Source organism: Pongo pygmaeus, chromosome 4, assembly GCF_028885625.2.
Source record: "Pongo pygmaeus isolate AG05252 chromosome 4, NHGRI_mPonPyg2-v2.0_pri, whole genome shotgun sequence".
In the NCBI taxonomy this organism is placed as follows: domain Eukaryota; kingdom Metazoa; phylum Chordata; class Mammalia; order Primates; family Hominidae; genus Pongo; species Pongo pygmaeus.
This window is the reverse complement of record NC_072377.2, coordinates 55,594,159-55,612,153: the sequence shown is the minus strand read 5'-3', so window position 1 is coordinate 55,612,153 and position 17,995 is coordinate 55,594,159. Positions and strand designations below refer to the sequence as shown.

The following is a 17,995-nucleotide window of genomic DNA, read 5'->3' as shown; positions in this document are numbered from 1 at the left end:
GGTTTTAAACACATTTAAAAATATGTTTCAGAAACAACAAATAGTTATCGTTTTAGAAATGCAGAGGTCATAGATGTTTTTGCAGCACTCTAAAGCAGCAAAAATGCATTGCAGTTGTGCGGTATTAAGGATGTTGAAACATTGTTGACTGAGCTCACAGTAGTTTGTTGGCTAACCACAAAATATGTACAAAGGTAGAGCTTTTTGCATGTTTTTGATGCTGTGATTTCTTGACAGGAAGGAAAGCAAACTGCAGAAGCACCTGCAAAGTATTATAGGAAACAGTGAGACAACGATTAGGGCTTGGAGGATGGCCTACCATTAAGAAAAACTGTGTTCCACTTTAAGTTATGTAAAACTATGTTTAGTTGAAAATGTGTGTTTTTAAAATATTTTGATTGCACTATTCACATTGGTATATAGCTACACTGTACATTTCTTTAATCTTCTATGAATATTTTCTTTTATTTTAAATCTTGTTTCAACAGTTTGAAGGTGATGAAGTTAATTCCATTGTAATGAGAATTTAATATGTTTGAGAGTTGGTATATTCTGTTGGTTATCACAATCTGGACTCAGGCATACCTAAATCTGAGATTCAGTGTTGCCTTTGTCTTGATGTGTGATCTTAGACAAAATAGCCTCTCTTTGCCTCATCTCTAAAGTTGGAATCGTAACAGTGATACTTACTTCATAAAGCTGTTGTGAAGATTAAATGATTTAATCAACATATAACCCTTAGCACCATATATGATAGTTTTTATAATATTCCCCAGTGAGATAATGGTGAGAAGAAGTAAGTGGGCATTTATTAATTGCTATATTATATTACTGTTGGCGTTTCTTATGATAGAACTTTTTACAATCTCATGAATTCCTTACAAATAAGGAAACTGATGTCTAATACAAAGATACTTTGATTTGCACATGCAAGGTATAGAATCAAGGCAGTTAAACAATTTGAGGTTTGCTTAAATTGCTCCAACCAAAGGACAACTTTGGTTGGAGCAAGAGAAGCTGGCCAAGAGAAATTAGATAATTTGCCTGGTCTTGGTGAAAGATAATGAAGGCCAATAATAGGAGGGTTGGATAAAACTGGGCAAATTTGTTTGACATTTTAGCGGTAGAATCAACTAAATACTACTGCATCTGATTCAGTGTTATAGGTCAGCGCAAGGGAATATTAATGGATCTCTCTTGGATATTTTGAGTTTGAAGTTCCCATGGGATATCCAGATTTAGATGCTCTGTAGACACCTGGAGCTGTAAAATAAAAGACTTCAGTGGAGGTTCTAATTTTGCAAGTAAAGAGCATTAGAGTTAATAGTTGAATCCAACAAAGGAGTGCCAAATTGAGAAGTAAAGAGACCAGAGAGCAAAATCCTGATGGGCACCGACGTTTAAAAGGTAGTTGGAATAATTTGGTGTGGCTAGGAAAATGTTTAAAATACACTAGGATAGTGAAATAGAGCACAGTAAAGGGAACTGCAAGGAATAAGGTAGTCTCTGGCAATATATGTATTCTAGAGACATCAAATGTTATTTTTCTTTTTGAGCATTAAATCAATTCAGCAATTTTGCAATTATGCAAGCAGTTATTTCAAGCATGTGCTCACAAAGCACTTTGCACAAGCTGTACTTCACTATCTGCAAACCTTGCATCTGGTCCTTGCTTATGGAAGCATTTCGCAAAGTTTCAAATGTAATTAAAAGTGATAGAATTTTTTTTTTTTTTTTTGCCTGAGACAGGGCCCTGCTTTATCACTTTGCCTGGAGTGCAGTGGTCTCACCTTAGCTCACTGCAGCCTCAACTCTCGGGCTCAAGAGATCTTCCCACCTCTGCCTAAGACTAGATGGGACCACAGGCATGCACTACCAAGCTCGGCTAATTTTTTCATTTTTTTTTTTTTTTTTTTTGTAGAGATGAGGTCTCACCATGTTGCCCAGGCTGGTCTAGAATGCCTGTGCTCAAGCAATCCCACACAGCTCAGCCTCCCAAATTACTGGGATTATAGGCATGAACCATTGCACCTGACCATTTTATTTGAGTTGTATTATTTTTCTTTCTACATTTTGGCTCTGCATTCTACATATAATCATACTATACCATTATTGAGAATGAGAAGAGCTTGAGAAATTTGTTTATATGATACACTACCGTCTTCCAAACACAACTCCTTCTCTTCCCCTTAAGAGTAATTACCACTATTCTGATTTTTATGCAGTCACTTTCTTGCTTTTCTATATTGTTTTATTACCCAGGGTATGCATCCCTAAATATTACAGTTCAGTTTTGCTTTTCTTTTAATGGTATTTTTTGAGTATCTTATAATCTTCAGGTGCCCCAAACATAGCACCTGACATCCAATACAAAGACATCTCTCTCCCTTTTAAAATTTATCTGTTGTAAAAACCAGGCCAGGTGCAGTGGCTCATGCCTGTAATCTCATCACTTTGGGAGGCCAAGGCAGGCAGATTGCCTGAGGTCAGGAGTTTGAGACTAGCCTGGCCAACATGGTGAAACCCCATCTCTGCTAAAAATAAAAAAAAATTAGCCAGGCATGGTGGCAGGCGCCTGTAATCCCAGCTACGTGGGAAGCTGAGGCAGGAGAATCGCTTGAATCTGGGAGGTGGAGGTTGCAGTGAGCTGAGACAGCACCATTGCACTCCAGCCTGGGCAATGAGAATGAAACTCCATCTCAAAAAAAAAAAAAAAAAAAGAAAGAAAAAGAAAAAAACAGATCATTTATTTGTAGATTTTTCCCAGAATCTGGATTTTGTTGATTACTTTCATGAAATGTAGGTTAATGTGTTCTTCCATGATCCATATTTCCTGTAAACTGGGAATTGGATCCAGAGACTTAACCAGTTTCAAGAACCTCCTCCAGCACCTTTTTTGACAAGACTATATCCTAGGTAGTGGGGTATTCTTCCTCAAGAGAGACATAATTCTGTTTTTGAAATTATTGCAGCAGTTGATGCAAAATGCCTAGATCCATGATTCACTAGGGGTTGCAGCATCATTATGGTATATTTGTATGATTTCTTTTTTATTCATTTGCTGGAATTTTTCTATAAAGAGAATGTTTACTTTCTCTACTGTTTGGTTAGCCAGTGATACAGTTAGGGTAGGACAAACAAAGTACATGCTTAATATTTTTTCTTTATTTGCCACTGTTCAAAATTAAAGTTAGCTTTTTTGTGTTTTCCCTAAGTGTGTGTGTGTGTGTGTGCGCGCGCGTGCGCGTGTGTGTATGTGTGTATTGTTGGTTAATGGTTGGGAACCTGAGGGTTAAACTGAAGAAAGAAAAGACAAGTAGAGGTTCTTACTGTTCTTGCTCTAGTGCACCCTTTTTTTTTTTTACACCAGTATCCCAGAAATCTGGGATTTCTGGGATACTGGTGAAAAAAAAAAAAAAGCTTGTACTTACCTGCTGGGTCAGAGGTCCTGAAATCTCAGGCTTTGGAAATGGAGTTGGAGTGGAAGGGTGGGAAGTCCTAACCATTCCATATTCCTTGCCAAACTGTCAGGGAGAAACTTTTTCTCTGCAATTCTCTACAATTTCAGGCTCCATGAATGAAACTGACAAAAGATAGATTAGCAAAACAAAAAGCATATTTAATCACATATGGACAAAAGTTACAAAAACATTTAGCTCAAAGGGGCAGTTAACAGTGGGGGCTTATACACCATCTTAGTAGGGTAAGGAGAGGAGGAGAGAAAGGCCGCTTATGGAAAAACGAAATGAGTTTTAGGAAAGATAAATGAGCCCATTAGGTAACAGGTGGAAGATATAGTTTTGTGACGGTGTCTGTTTAGCTGTGGTGTGAAGATTTCTCATGTTCACTGATAAGAGTCCATTCTCCTTATTGCTCCTAGGGAGGGCGTTTATGACAATGGAGGTTTTTTGGAGTTCCTTTGAAAGGCTCTGCTTTTAGTCAGAGTAGCTATTTTAGGAACTCAAATGCCTTCTGCTCAAAATAATTTGTATGCTATCCTGGCATATTCTGGACCCCTTCAGTGTGTGTGTGTGTGTGTGTGTGTGTGTATTGTTTTCAAGATAAACACCTCAACTTCCCTAAAGCTTCTCTAAGGGTTAGCTCCTTCTCTTCCCACCTGTAGATGGGAAGAGTAATTAATTGAGAACCTTTCAGACTACTTTTTAGGTACAAGTTTAAAAAATTTGCTAAGAGGGAAGGTCTAATGTTAAGTGTTCTTATGATAATCAATCAATCCAAAATAAATATCTATTTTGAAAGTCAAAAAGAAGGATAAACACCTCATGAATTCATAGTGATATTGAAATTCAGTTAAAATTCAGAACTACTGGATGCTTATTTAAATTCTCTGTCCTGTACCTATGTTTATATACAGTCCCTACAGGTTCTGAAGAAGACTAGGAATGGTTAGAATATAATATATCACTCAAATCCATGTTACACACAAAACATTCTCATAATAACTACCAACAACATGATTACTCAAAATTATTGAAACAGGCATTCCATTCTCACCCATGAGTGTGTGTTTGTATTTACAGTTGTGCTGTTTTCACACTGTCAGAGCATATGGCACATGTTATAGGGTACTCTCTACCCTATATTCTGCTCAGTACAGAGCTTAAGGAGATAACTATCACAGCTTTAGGTTTTTTTTAATTGTGTTAATGTTGAATCAAAACTTTTCTTTAGGTGTGCATATAAAAGGGAATAAGAAAGGGAACCAACTATATGTTGATAGAGGAATAATTCTTCAAATGAATGTTACATTAAGAAATTATCAATGAAACACTACTGTTAATATAAAAAGTTTTATGTATTAGATTCCTCTGAATATAACTTTCACATTTTGTCCTCTTTTGTGCTAATAGAACATTTTAGTATGCCAGTAGAAAAAAATATCACTTTAGAAAAGCCTTCTAATGTAAATCTCACATGCCATTTCACAACATCTGGGGATTTGAATGCAGTAAATGTGACTTGGAAAAAAGATGGTGAACAACTTGAGAATAATTATCTTGTCAGTGCAACAGGAAGCACCTTGTATACCCAATACAGGTGAGTATACAAATTTTAACCTACCTTGCTCATCAAAAGTAGCTTAATTCTAAATATTTTTGCTAACTGAGCATTCTTTCCTCTGCAGCCACTTGAATGTTATGCTAATATTCTAATTTGCATATTTACAGAATTATTTATCTTTTTAAATTTTTATTAATGGCTAAGTCTTTTCATTTTCATTAAGAAGGTTTTGAGAACTAAGCCTATATTAATAACTTGAATTATCTTTAGGTTCACCATCATTAATAGCAAACAAATGGGAAGTTATTCTTGTTTCTTTCGAGAGGAAAAGGAACAAAGGGGAACATTTAATTTCAAAGGTCAGTATTAATAACTTGAGGAATAGTTAATAACTTCAGCATTATGTTCTTAGATTTCTCAATCCTGTAATTTTGAAATTATTTTTACAGTAATAAACATAATATAGCTGAAAGAAAGTCATATGCTTTCCAGAGCCACAAGAGGCAGCCTTGAAAATGGTCTTGTATCCCCCAAGTCCACTTCCTTCCTGCTTCTGTTCCTCAATTTAAAGCACAGGTTTTAGTTCAAAAGGCCAGCCTACCACATTATTAGTGAATTATATCAGTTACCTGCATTTCTTTATTTATCTCTGTAAATTCATAGCTTTTATAATAGTCCTGCACATTTCTAAGTTATTGTGGTCCCAGCCTCTGAGAGTGTGGGTTGATGTTCTATATCCATAGCTCCAGGACATGGGATTTTAGGATCCATAAAACTTAAAAATAATATGGAGATGCACAAAGGGTTGCCTACTTTTTATCTCACCAAGTAAGGAGGTTTAAAGATATATACAAGCCACAGAATATCATCCACATTTCTTTTCCTTGGAAACAAATGAATTAAAATATTTTACTGTTACCATCATTAAACCAAAACTCAAGAAGGTCTCAATCTCATAATAAAGACTAGTTATTTGAGTTAGATTATTATCATTATGAAAAACCCAGTATTTTGTGGTGATTAGTGAACCATAATATCGTGCTGGTATTTGGGAAATGCAATCTGCCATATTAACTACGTTGGACTCTGCTTTGCACTAATTTCCCAGGAAACATGTAAATTGTTGTAACTTTTCCTAAAACTCCTAAAGCCAGACTGTCTGCTGTGACAGAATGTGGATGCTATTCTCAAGGCTCCATCAATAGCAGAATGGCTTGCTTCACCATTGCCATGATCTAATGGTTCACTCCTGTGTCCCTCATTGCATCCCTCCTGCACTCACAGAGTCATTTTATTTTTATGGCTTTGTAATTGTTCCAATGTGGTGAATATAATAAATCCTTGTATTTATATATCTTAGTCTCTCCAAAAGCAGAAACTAGTATCATTCTTTGATTATTTTAGTCATGTATATTCTTTCTTAACTTTTTTCCCTTCATTTGCCTTTAACTTAGTGAAGGACTAGATAACACCATATACATTTCCTTTCAGTTTCCTTTTCCTTACGCATTTCATTTTTCCCTCCCCTGCCCCATCTGCCCTTCCCCTCCTCTTTCCTTAATCTCTCTTTTCCTTTCCCTTTTTCTGTCCTTTCTTCCCTCCCACCTTTTGAGTTCATTTCCTTCCTTCCCTTCCTTCCTCCTTCCTTCCATTTTTCCTCCCTTTCTCTTTCTTTTTCTTCCCAATGAGCAAAAAATAATACTAAACACACAAAATTTCAGCAAACATGTTTTATTGAGTTTTTAAAAATTATGTAAAGAAGGCCTACAAATTCTGAGGAAATGCTCACAGAATCTTGTGACTTAAAGTGCTCCCAAGATATTCAACTTTAAACACTTTTTTCTTTTTTTTTCTAAGACATTGTGCTCTGGAAATATATACTAGTCATACCTGCTTTCAATATTGAAGATAACACATTTTTCTCATTAGTTTTGATAATACTTAAATTATTATGTGGAAGTGATCATTCTTGTGTCTAATGTGAAGATTAACAAGCATTTTACTTTTCAACATACCAATACATTGAATTGCAAGTATTCACACGGAAGGCCTCTTGATTCTCCAACTGTTTTGAGATAACTAAGCTGATTTTGGCTGGTGTCAGCAGCTCTGACTCAAGGTCTAGGATTTAAATCAAGGCTTTAAAGAAAGCAACGAATCACTGAACATTTACTTTTTTTTCTTTTCTAGCTGTCTTGAAGCAGTTTAGGTTAGCTAATTTGTTTTTAATGCCCTTTTAACATTAATATAACTTTTAAGTATGTATTACATCTTGAAGATATTTATAAAATTAATAAGTTGGGTCCTTTCAAATCTTCCTTGGTAAAATAAAAATTCTCTATAATTCATCTAAATTGAATATTGCTTAGAGAAATAATTTTACTTGAGTAGTATTTAAAGACATCTGTACATTATTGATATTATAGTTATGTAACAGGTCTGAAAGGCTTATAAAATGGTGTGTATTTTTATAGATGTCGTATTATATTATTTCTCCATATGATTTACTTAATGGTTTTTCCTAAGAAGAATAATTATCTTTCCTTAGAAGACTTACAACTGCATGTAGATGAAAAAGCTGTTTTATTCTCTATTTTAAATTGAGCCAAAGATAAATTTTTCTGCCATTGACTACATGAGCCACCTATAGAACATGAGCCTGAGTCTTCAGAACAATTCATCAGCAAAGTCCCTGCTGCTGTCTTTATGGGTGCTGGTTTATTTACTACTACAAGGTTGTAAAAGGCCCTCAAGATTACTGATTAGTTCAATGCACAAAAACCTGCTGACTTTATGTGTTTCACTGTTGATGCCAGGACAGAGGAGACAGCAAAAGTGTACACTGGAAGTTTGTGACTGCTAACATGTTGCTGATTACTTGCCACCCGAGAAAGAGAAAGATGAGTGATGTTCTATAGTGTTTCTCAGTAGTGGATCAAATATTCTGAGTGGTTGCTGAAAGCTTCCATAATATTTATCAATGTTAAAATCTCTTAGTAGAAAGTAGGCAGAAATTTAATTGGTAAAGAACAAGAACTTTTTGGAAGTCATGATGAGATTTTGATAGTACCAAATGTAGTGAAGCCTGTCATAGCTCAATTATCTGTCTTCCCCTGGAAGTATCTAAAAATATAAATTATGGAAAGGTAGCATAATAGAATCAGCTGGGACTTCAGCCCTGGATCTCAGTGTTGAAGCATAGTTAGCATTCTTTTGCTACATGGAGTAATCTTTTTTCCTAATTTGGTGTACCTAAAAGTCTTTGAACCAATATGACATTTAGGCCAATTTGTTCTAGTTCATGAATATACAAATATAGTCTCCAATTTTACAACTCCAGAGAGCTGTTACTTTCACTGGGTGTATCCAAACCCCATCTTCCTAGAAACTAGCCTGAATCAGCAATTTCACCACCTTCAAACCTGGTTTATTCCAACCCTAGCACTCTATGCATCCTACTTTATGCAAAGTCTTAAAAGGTCAACAGGGCACATTAGAATACTGTCTCACTGTCCTTATATTAATAAATATTTCCAAATATAAGCTGTGGCCCTGAACCCCAGAATAGTTCAAACAAATGTCATGTTCCCTGAACATAGTGCATTTTATAATTTAAATCCACACTGCTGTTATTAGCCATATATAGCAGAACAAAAGCTTGGTTTATGGTATTTTAGTCATTAGTCTACGGGATAATCAAGAAAACTGAAGAGATGGCAAGAAAACAGAATTTTGGTTTCAGCTTTTCCATGTTGTCACTCAGTCATTGTCAGCTACCTGCAATTTACAGCCTGATCTTAATATTTAGTTGGGATGGTTTAATGTGTTCCTCATCAAATCTCATAGAATACTTAACTTTCTTGAAAAGCCCCTTGCAGCTTCCAGTATGCTTCCCAAGCAGGTAGCTCTTCGAGGAATACTGAAAAGCAGTGTATATTCTGCCAGGTTTTTCCCCAAGAATTACCTTCCTTCCACATTTTATTCTTAGCCTGTGGGTAAATTTTGGTATTTTGAACCTATTTCATGCTATTCAACACATTTTCATGCTAAAGCATGACTCAATTGCCAGAAAGAAACATGTAGAGATTGAGAAATAGGATATCTGAGAGATAAACAACCTGGGAAAGCGGAAACTGTGTCCTTAACTACTGAGTGTCTATGCAAAGCCTGCACTCCAAAACAGTGTTTGTTTTAAGGTGAGCCTAACAGGGCTGTAGAGGTCATTGCCCTAGTAATGCACTAATGCATCTTATGCCTCTTCAGATGGAACTCAGGAAGTGTGGTTGCTCTTCCTCTCAGGTTGTAGGGAACCTTGTGGCTTCATCAAAGAATCCCTATTTTAGCCAAGCTCCAATCTCTGCTTATCTGCAGGTCTTTAGTTGACATGATTTCATCCATTCTTTCCCTACTGGCAAACTAAACATCTAAATGAAAAAAGTAAACACACAAACACACGCATGTGCACACACACAGACACACAAAACCAAAAGAAGCAAAAAACCTGCTAAAATAGAAAAAAGTAAAAGAAAAAAATTAACAAAATAATCTTAGTTGATGAGTCTACATCTTCAATGTAAGTGTACCTTCTATAATACATCTTTCAAGGTCAATCAGAAGGAACTGATTGCACCATGTAGGCTTTTTATTGTACTGTTTATGCTCTTATCTTTTAATATTCTTTACCAAGTTATTTACATCCTTAAAACTTATTTTTTTTCTAAATTCAGTGCTCATTTGTATTCTGTTTCTAATGGAATCTACTTTAAACTTCCTTGACTGGGAAATTTATCATAATGGATATTAGTATATATATATTTTACAAAACCACATGAAAGCATTTTTAAATCTTATTTTCTTTCTTACGCTGTTCTCTTTCTGTTAATTTTTGTTTGTTTCTTGTTCCCACCTTCTCTAACTTTTTGCTGGCTTTTCATAAATTAGTATCACCTAAAGATTTCCTATCCTGGAAATTTTATCTTCTCACTCAAATGCTACCTGAGGTTAAAACTTTGAAGAAAATAATTACTCTAAGGTATCTTAGTAGGTGGGAAGAAAGAACCGGGGTTTGAAAACATGAAGCCTCTTTGTTGTTAGGCTCAATAATAGAAGACCTTCCATTTCTATACATTGGAGACAATTATATTGAATCTATCTACTATTATTATTACTACAAACTACACCCTAACTACTATAAATTAGTTTCATTTATATATAACTGAAAGTATGTAAAATAATGTAATGAAAAAATGAAAGGAGACAATATCTGCACATTTAATACATTTCCTTTACCTAAACTCTTTCAGTAACATACGTTTCTCTATTTTATTCTCAGTCCCTGAACTTCATAGGAAAAACAAGCCATTGATCTCTTACGTAGGGGATTCTACTGTCTTGACATGTAAATGTCAAAATTGTTTTCCTTTAAATTGGACCTGGTACAGTAGTAATGGGAGTGTAAAGGTAAGATAGTTCCTTGATTTGAAGAAAACAACAACAACAAAAAACATTTATTTAAAAAATAACAAGATTGCAACAGACTCAGCATTCCTAAGATGATTTATACTTTTGTTATCTTGTTGTTTAGCTTATGTTCATAAAGAAAGAGCAGTGACAAATGGAGCTGTCATTTGATGGTTTTTGGCATGTTTACATTATACATATGAAGATACTCTTAACGTTTCATTAGCTGGTAGTTTGTTTTTTAGGTTTAACAATTTAATTACATTCTTTGAAAAGAAATTACATTTTGTGTGTAGTTGCCTAGTTTAGAAATAACCCCATTAGAAAATATCCTTTTTAAAAATCTTTCCATGAAAGTAACTAGAAAAAATGCTAGACACCTTTTTGGGCTTCTGTCTCCTGAAACATCTGTGTTAGAATGCAAAATAATGGCACTATTTGAGAAAATAATGAAAACTTTGTAACTTTATCTTACATCTTAGGTTCTATCAGAAAGTGTCATTGGCCTTTTCAAACTACCTGAGAGAAGCCAAATACTTTTAATTCCTTTTTTACTAAGAGAAATCGCTATTCAAAGAGCTGATATTAAGAAAAATATGAGTATTTTATAAATAATTTCTGGTTTCCTTCCTTCTCCCCAAATAGCCTCATTTAATGGCAGGAAAATTTAGGACATTGTCCTTTAGGAGACACCCTTCTTTTGCCCTGGCACTAATTAGCATTACAATTAAAGTCCCGTTAAAGGCAAGCTATAATTGTAGAAGGAACATGTGAGACAGTGTAGATGTTACAATGAAATATTAAATTCCTTCTTAGACAAAATTGGTGTTATTATAGACTATTGAAGGATGACAGATGGTTCAGAAGGGAGTGTGACTTATTCTTTGCTAACAGGTTTAGTTTTTCAATGAAATAGTTCCAACCAAATCCCATGGATGCAGACTGAAGCCATTCCTACTCCTGCTTGTCTTCTGATGGATGACGAGGAAAGGCAATCATTGTGTATGTGTAATTTTTTTTAAAAAAGTGTAATTTTGTAAAAACAAATGTCAACTGTGGTATTTGAAATACCCAGCTTTATTTATTGATGTGTATGTGGTACAACAATACGTGAAAAACATTAGCTTTCATCTAATTATATCAGATGTTGAAAAAGTCATTTTAGACATACCAATGCTTTTGTCCATTGCTATACTAGTCATTATCCTCTTAATTTGACTCTAAGCATGAGTCTTATTAGGGTGTGAGAAAAGTTTGGGGAATAGGACGCAGGTCAAAACTCAAGCACAAATGCCTTTTCAAAATGTAGACCAACCATGTGCATCAGAATCAGCTGGGTACTTATTAAAAATATGGTACTTTGATTGATTAGCTCTGACCAATCGGTACGAAACATTCCAGGCAGTGTTGTGCACATGGTGCCAGGTTGCTGTAATTTTTTTTGCACGAATAATATACTCACAGATAGTTCTTCCTTGGATAAGCTCTGAGAATATTTGTATGCAGATTAGCATTTATTGAACAGCGCGGTTGAGTGATGGAGCAGGAAAAGCATCAAATGGCTTGGGAATAAAATTTAATTTAAATAGATTAAATAAAACAGCCCCAAATAGCTTAGTATGGCACCTTGTGAGGCTGTGGAAAACCCAGCAAATCTTAGAAGCCAGCTTATCTGAGAGAGAAAGAAATTCAGATATGAAAAGACAGAAGGTGTGCAGTTCACTTCGGATCCCAGGCTCACAGAGGGTCCCCTCCATTCTATCTACATCAGCTCCAAAGGCCTGAAAGTTTCATCTTCATTTCTAGCCTGGGGAAATCACATTGTCTGAGTGAGCAATTTTCCTTTATAGAAATGATCAGAAATAGTAGCTTCCGGGGTGGTAGTTGTTTGAATATGCGCCTGTGCTTGTGAAGGAAAAAGTGCTTTAAAGCACTAGGCAAGGATAGGAATGTGAGACTCAGATGATTAGGATTTTTCTGTTTTTAATTCTTCTATAATATTTAGCCATGATGACCCATTTGCTTCTTTGTAGTTTTAAACATTCAGTGTTAAATCCTTATAGCAATGTATACATTTTTTCTTTGTTTGCTCCCTGGGAGATCAAACTCTGATAAGACTTAAGTCTGTTATAGATAATCTCTCACAAATTTTAATATGCCTTTCTCTAGTAAGCAATATTGTTGGCATTATCTTATAGCTTTCACTGAAAAACTATATCATGTATCTTTTATGTACTATGATAGGAATGGATTTTAATGTCTCCTCATATTAGGTTCCTGTTGGTGTTCAAATGAATAAATATGTGATCAATGGAACATATGCTAACGAAACAAAGCTGAAGATACCACAACTTTTGGAGGAAGATGGGGGATCTTACTGGTGCCATGCCCTATTCCAATTAGGCGAGAGTGAAGAACACATTGAGCTTGTGGTGCTGAGCTATTTGGTACCCCTCAAACCATTTCTTGTAATAGTGGCTGAGGTGATTCTTTTAGTGGCCACCATTCTGCTTTGTGAAAAGTACACACAAAAGAAAAAGAAGCACTCAGGTGGGATTTCTTTTTTTTGTTTGTTTTCTTTAGAAAGTATTATCAGTTAATTATAAGTATCATTTACTTATGATATGGATTATGATTTGATACATTGCAATGACTTTAGGATTTTTGGGGAAAATCTTCATTTTCTTATTTGGAGCAGTATTTAGGTTTACAACAATGGTGACAGTGAGCTGGAAACATATATCCATGGTCTTCCTGTTTCAATTCCTGAAAAAACTTTGTATTACAAATACCTTTTTTCTTTCTCTTCCCCCACCACCCCCCCCCTTTTTTTTTTTGGTGCTACTGGTACCTAAGTACCAATTAGGTGATATGTATTCTGGCACTGGAATATTAGAAAAATCTATGCTAGCTTAATATAAAAAGTCTCAAAGAAACAATTTTTCTTTCACTTAGATTATCATTTAAAAAAATATTTTATTAACCATTCCAGAGTTCTCATTAAAGAGAGACCGTCCTGTCATTTCCTATTTTTGCGGCCTGTGCCTGATGGGTTACAGGTTGATAAAGCAGTAATCCTCTAGAAAATTGACCTTACATCCTGTATTCTTTCCTGATTTTATACTAAATTTTTAATGATTTAAATAATGACAAACTAAGCAGTCATGTTTTTGAAAATACCAGGACGCTAAACTATGTTTGATCAGAAATGCAGATAAGATCTGTAGTGCAGATAAAGGAGGTGTAGGTGTTTAAGGTAGCATGTCTCTCCTTCGTTCCAAACAGGAGAAACAGCATAGTACTTTCTTACTTAGGAAGGAGGTTTAATTGAGCATATATGTTCCATAAAAATGACAAACCAACTTCATAGTCAAATTTTTCTTTTGTTACACAGATGAGGGGAAAGAATTTGAGCAGATTGAACAGCTGTAAGTATTATTTTTTACAGATTAATTTTCACTTGAGTAAAATACAGGGAAATATAAAATTGAATGAAATGTTTGCAGTTGGGGGAGTAAAGGCAGAGGAGTATTTTCTGTATATGTCCATGTGGTGGTGGAAAGTGGCTTTCCAAGTCTGCCTGCCTGCGTGAGAATTCTTCTTCATCACTTACTACCTGCACTTCTCTGTACTTCAGCTTTCTTCTCTACAAAATGGATTTAATAATAGTACTCACCATATGAGGTTGTTGGATGCAATGAATATTATATATGTGTAAATGCATAGCATAGGTTATGGTGCACAGAAGGTGTGCAGTAACCATCAGGAAGTATTTAATATCATTTTTTTAAAGCAATAGTTCTCAAGCCTGGCAATTTTTGATCACTTAAGAGTCTCTTTAAAAAAATACAGTTGCTCAGACCTTGCTGAGTCTCCTGGATCAGAACCTCTTGGGTTGGGGCTATGGCATCTGTATTTCTTGAAAACATCTACAAATGTTTTTAATCCTCTGTCTGTTGAAAATCACTGGCCTAGAATTCTATTAGTTATTATTATTCAGAGAACACAAATTGTGCCACAGGTTCTCTTACACAGCCTTTGTTTAGAGTTAAGCATGAGGAGGTCTGGAAATAAAATCACCAGGGATGTAATTTAGTTTGGTAAAGATGGGAGTTCCGAATTCCTCCAAGCCAGAGAACTGAGTACGGAGGCCAGTGACAGAGGTGTCTAAGACTGAGATTAAAGCCTGAGCAATAGAGCCAACGGCTGGGGGCCAGGAAAACGAGGCTAGATTAAAGTTGCTGCAAGAAACCTGAGAAGTGGAAGGCCTGAGCAACTGTAACTAACACAAAATGGCACTTTGAGTTTATCAGCCAACAGGAGCTCTATGGAGTGAGTGTTATAGGCACAGATAGCAGGAGTGGAGCAGACAGTTGTCATTTAGATGTTTGTAGACATTATTCAAATAATCATGTTCACTCCGTTCACATAGGCTGGTAAAATAAACCAACATGATATGAGCTTCCAAGTTAAGGGCACAAAATAACTACATCAGAAATCCTATAACACCAGATAGAGAAAAGCAGTGTTGTCTTAGAATCATAGACTCCCATAGTTGGAAGGGAATTGTATCTCTCCCAAGAGAATCCCTTCTCTTTCTGGAGAACATAGACATCTTATTTATGTTGATTTGAACTTTTAATCTTTCCTATTTCCACGTATTGGCCTTTTTCTTGTTCTTAGCATCATATAACAAACGTGACAGTCATTGACGTATTTGAAAACAGAACCTTGCTCGGATTCCTCTATTCTCCGAGCTCTGCCTCCCACTGTCTCTAACCATTCCTCTGAGCCCACATTTGGAAGTTGCATTCTGATTTAAAACACACTCTGAAAGGATGGTGCCAGAACAGTGTGGAATGGACCATCACTTCTGAACAATGTAAAATGGATTCAATATATAGTGTAAAAGATGAATTATTTTTCTGAAAATTGGATTAATGTACATCATTTTGCTCATCTTGTACAGCACCATAAGGATCACTGAAGGTGTTTAGTTTTTCTTTAGGTTATTTCACTATCTTTAGATTGTATACAAATATCAAGGGCACTTGAACTCATTCAGAACAATGAGCTTTTTGGTGTCCCTCAAACCATTTCTTGCAATAGTTGCTGAGGTATGTTCTTAGTGGCCATTATTTTGAAGAGTACACACACGAAAAAGAAGCACTCATGTGGGATTTCTTTGTTTTTTAGAAAATATTAATTATCAGTTAATTGTAAGTAACACTGTCTTATGATATGCATTATGATTTGATAATTGAAGCCTGCCCCCAAGACCTTGAAGGGCAAGGTATTCATTATGCATACTGGTTATTTAGTTTTCATCAATCTTTAGAATCTGAGGCCCACATTTGTAGTCCTGCTCTGATAAACTTTGGGTAGAAAAAGAACCATTTTTAACCTCTATTTCAGTGTAATAAGCATACAAACGTATAGCACCAATATCACACATGTTGGCTGACCTCCAAATTGGCTATTACCTTGCATGTTTCCAAAACCACACATAAGTTATGGTCTTTACGCCCAAGTCCTCACTCATGTTTGGGGAGAAGCAATTCTCCCTGTGCGTAAAATCGACAAGCCTTTGTCACTATCATTTGTGGTAACAGCTCCTCTTCAAGCAATGCCATAAAATAAATTCAACATTGTAAGTAAAACAGTTTTAGGAAGAAAGAATTCTGTCTGTATTGACATTTTACATTTTAACCTGATAGCCATATCAGTGATGTACTGACTTAATTTTATGTAATATAAGCATTTAGTAATTTTCTTTTTTGTTTTCTGTACAGGAAATCAGATGATAGCAATGGTATAGAAAATAATGTCCCCAGGCATAGAAAAAATGTAAGTTACTTCTGAATGATATTCCAAATAAAAGGTAAAATTCAATATACATAGGCTATCTATTAATCAGTTACTTGTTTTTAGTTCCATAAAAGATCTGGTCATTTATGATGTGCTCAAATATGCTTGTTAACACTAATATAGGGGAAAATATACAGTATAGTTATACAAAAATAAATACTTTCCTTTTCTACCAGAGGACACATAGCAACCAATCTAGAAGTAAATCTTTTGCAATGGCTACATGTTTTATTTTATCACCACAGACTAGTTTCTTTTACAATTTTTCATGTAGCTTTATTTGTTTTCCTCTAAAATTTTCCGGATTATCTGTTATTTTAGTTTCATATATTCCCATATATTTGGGGGTGTAAACTTATGCATATAAGCTAACTTTCTTTGCTGATTACATTCAAAATTTTTAGTTCATCAGCATTAGAATAGGAGCTCTGTTTTGGCAGTAGATTGGATCCCTCACTTCCCAGTATTTTTTGCTTTGCTAAAGTGATAGTAAGTTACTATAAAATAACCAGAACATACTAATTATATTTGATTATGCTTTATTTAACTCAGGATTCTCTGGGCCAGTGAATACAAAACATCATGTCGAGAATCATTGGAAGATATACAGAGTTCGTATTTCAGCTTTGTTTATCCTTCCTATTAAGAGCTTCTGAGTTTTTAGTTCTAAAAGGATGAAAAGCTTATGCAACATGCTCAGCAGGAGCTTCATCATTGATATATGCTATCTCAGATCTAAAGGTATATTTTCATTCTGTAATTATGTTTCATAAAAGCAATGTAAATCAGAATAAATATGTTAGACCAGAATAAAATTAATTATATTCTGGTCTTCAAAGGACACACAGAACAGATATCAGCAGAATCACTTAATACTTCATAGAACAAAAATCACTCAAAACCTGTTTATAACCAAAGAATTCATGAAAAAGAAAACCTTTGCCATTTGTCTCAGAAAGTTATTTTTTTAAAAAAATCATGCTTACTATTAGTATCTATGGAAGTATATGTAACAATTTTTATGTAAAGGTCATCTTTCTGTGATAGTGAAAAAATATGTCCTTACTAAGTTGAAATGAATACTTTCTGCCTTTGCTAATGATAGTTATTCTACAATCTCCACAAGAAAAATATACCTTTTATCTGGAAATATTGATTTAAGGCAAATAAATAAAACTGTGCTTGCTCTAAAGCTCTGCACTACAAAAGCAAATTTTCCAGTCTTTATTCCAGTCATAACCACTGCTTTCCCCACCAGGCTAAAGTGCTTCTTAATCTTTAAGTAGTGTTTTGAACTTCATAAGGTACACCATTGTTTATGTTTTAGGGTGCAGGTCCATATAGTCGTAATACTTAAAACACTGCTACACTGATGCTTTTGTGGCTCATGGTTTCCTGGTGTCTTTGATTTAACACCTGGCTTCCTGGTATCTATGGCTGGTTAAATATCTAAACCTGCATTATTAGTGCTTTACAATAATAATTCCCTTGACTGAAGTCCAGAAATACTAAAGTACTTCTTTTTTATTGCTGTGAATGCCTTAGACTTATCTTCAAAAATAGGATACTTCGTTTCTATTGCATATATAACTGAAATATTTTATAAACTCACTGTAATCAAATCTTATAAAATCTGAATCGACAT

At 34.9% G+C, this 17,995-nt stretch overlaps 1 protein-coding gene across 4 annotated transcripts in view; it reads left to right on the top strand.

Annotated features, from left to right (window-relative positions):
• EMB (embigin) overlaps nt 1-17,995 on the top strand; it is a 56,385-nt gene that overhangs the window by 26,303 nt on the left and 12,087 nt on the right. For 2 of the 4 annotated variants that reach the window (XR_008502750.2, XR_008502749.2), the window contains exons 3-9: nt 4,872-5,058; nt 5,293-5,381; nt 10,355-10,482; nt 12,756-13,032; nt 13,877-13,910; nt 16,275-16,329; nt 16,903-17,091. Coding sequence is in view for 2 of the 4 variants with exons in the window: in XM_054489123.2 (XP_054345098.1) it covers nt 4,872-5,058; nt 5,293-5,381; nt 10,355-10,482; nt 12,756-13,032; nt 13,877-13,910; nt 16,275-16,329; nt 16,903-16,920 (788 nt within the window). In the remaining 2 variants the exon portion in view is untranslated. The remainder of the gene's footprint in view (nt 1-4,871; nt 5,059-5,292; nt 5,382-10,354; nt 10,483-12,755; nt 13,033-13,876; nt 13,911-16,274; nt 16,330-16,902; nt 17,092-17,995) is intronic. The other 2 variants (XM_054489123.2, XM_054489124.2) reach the window with 2 other exon arrangements.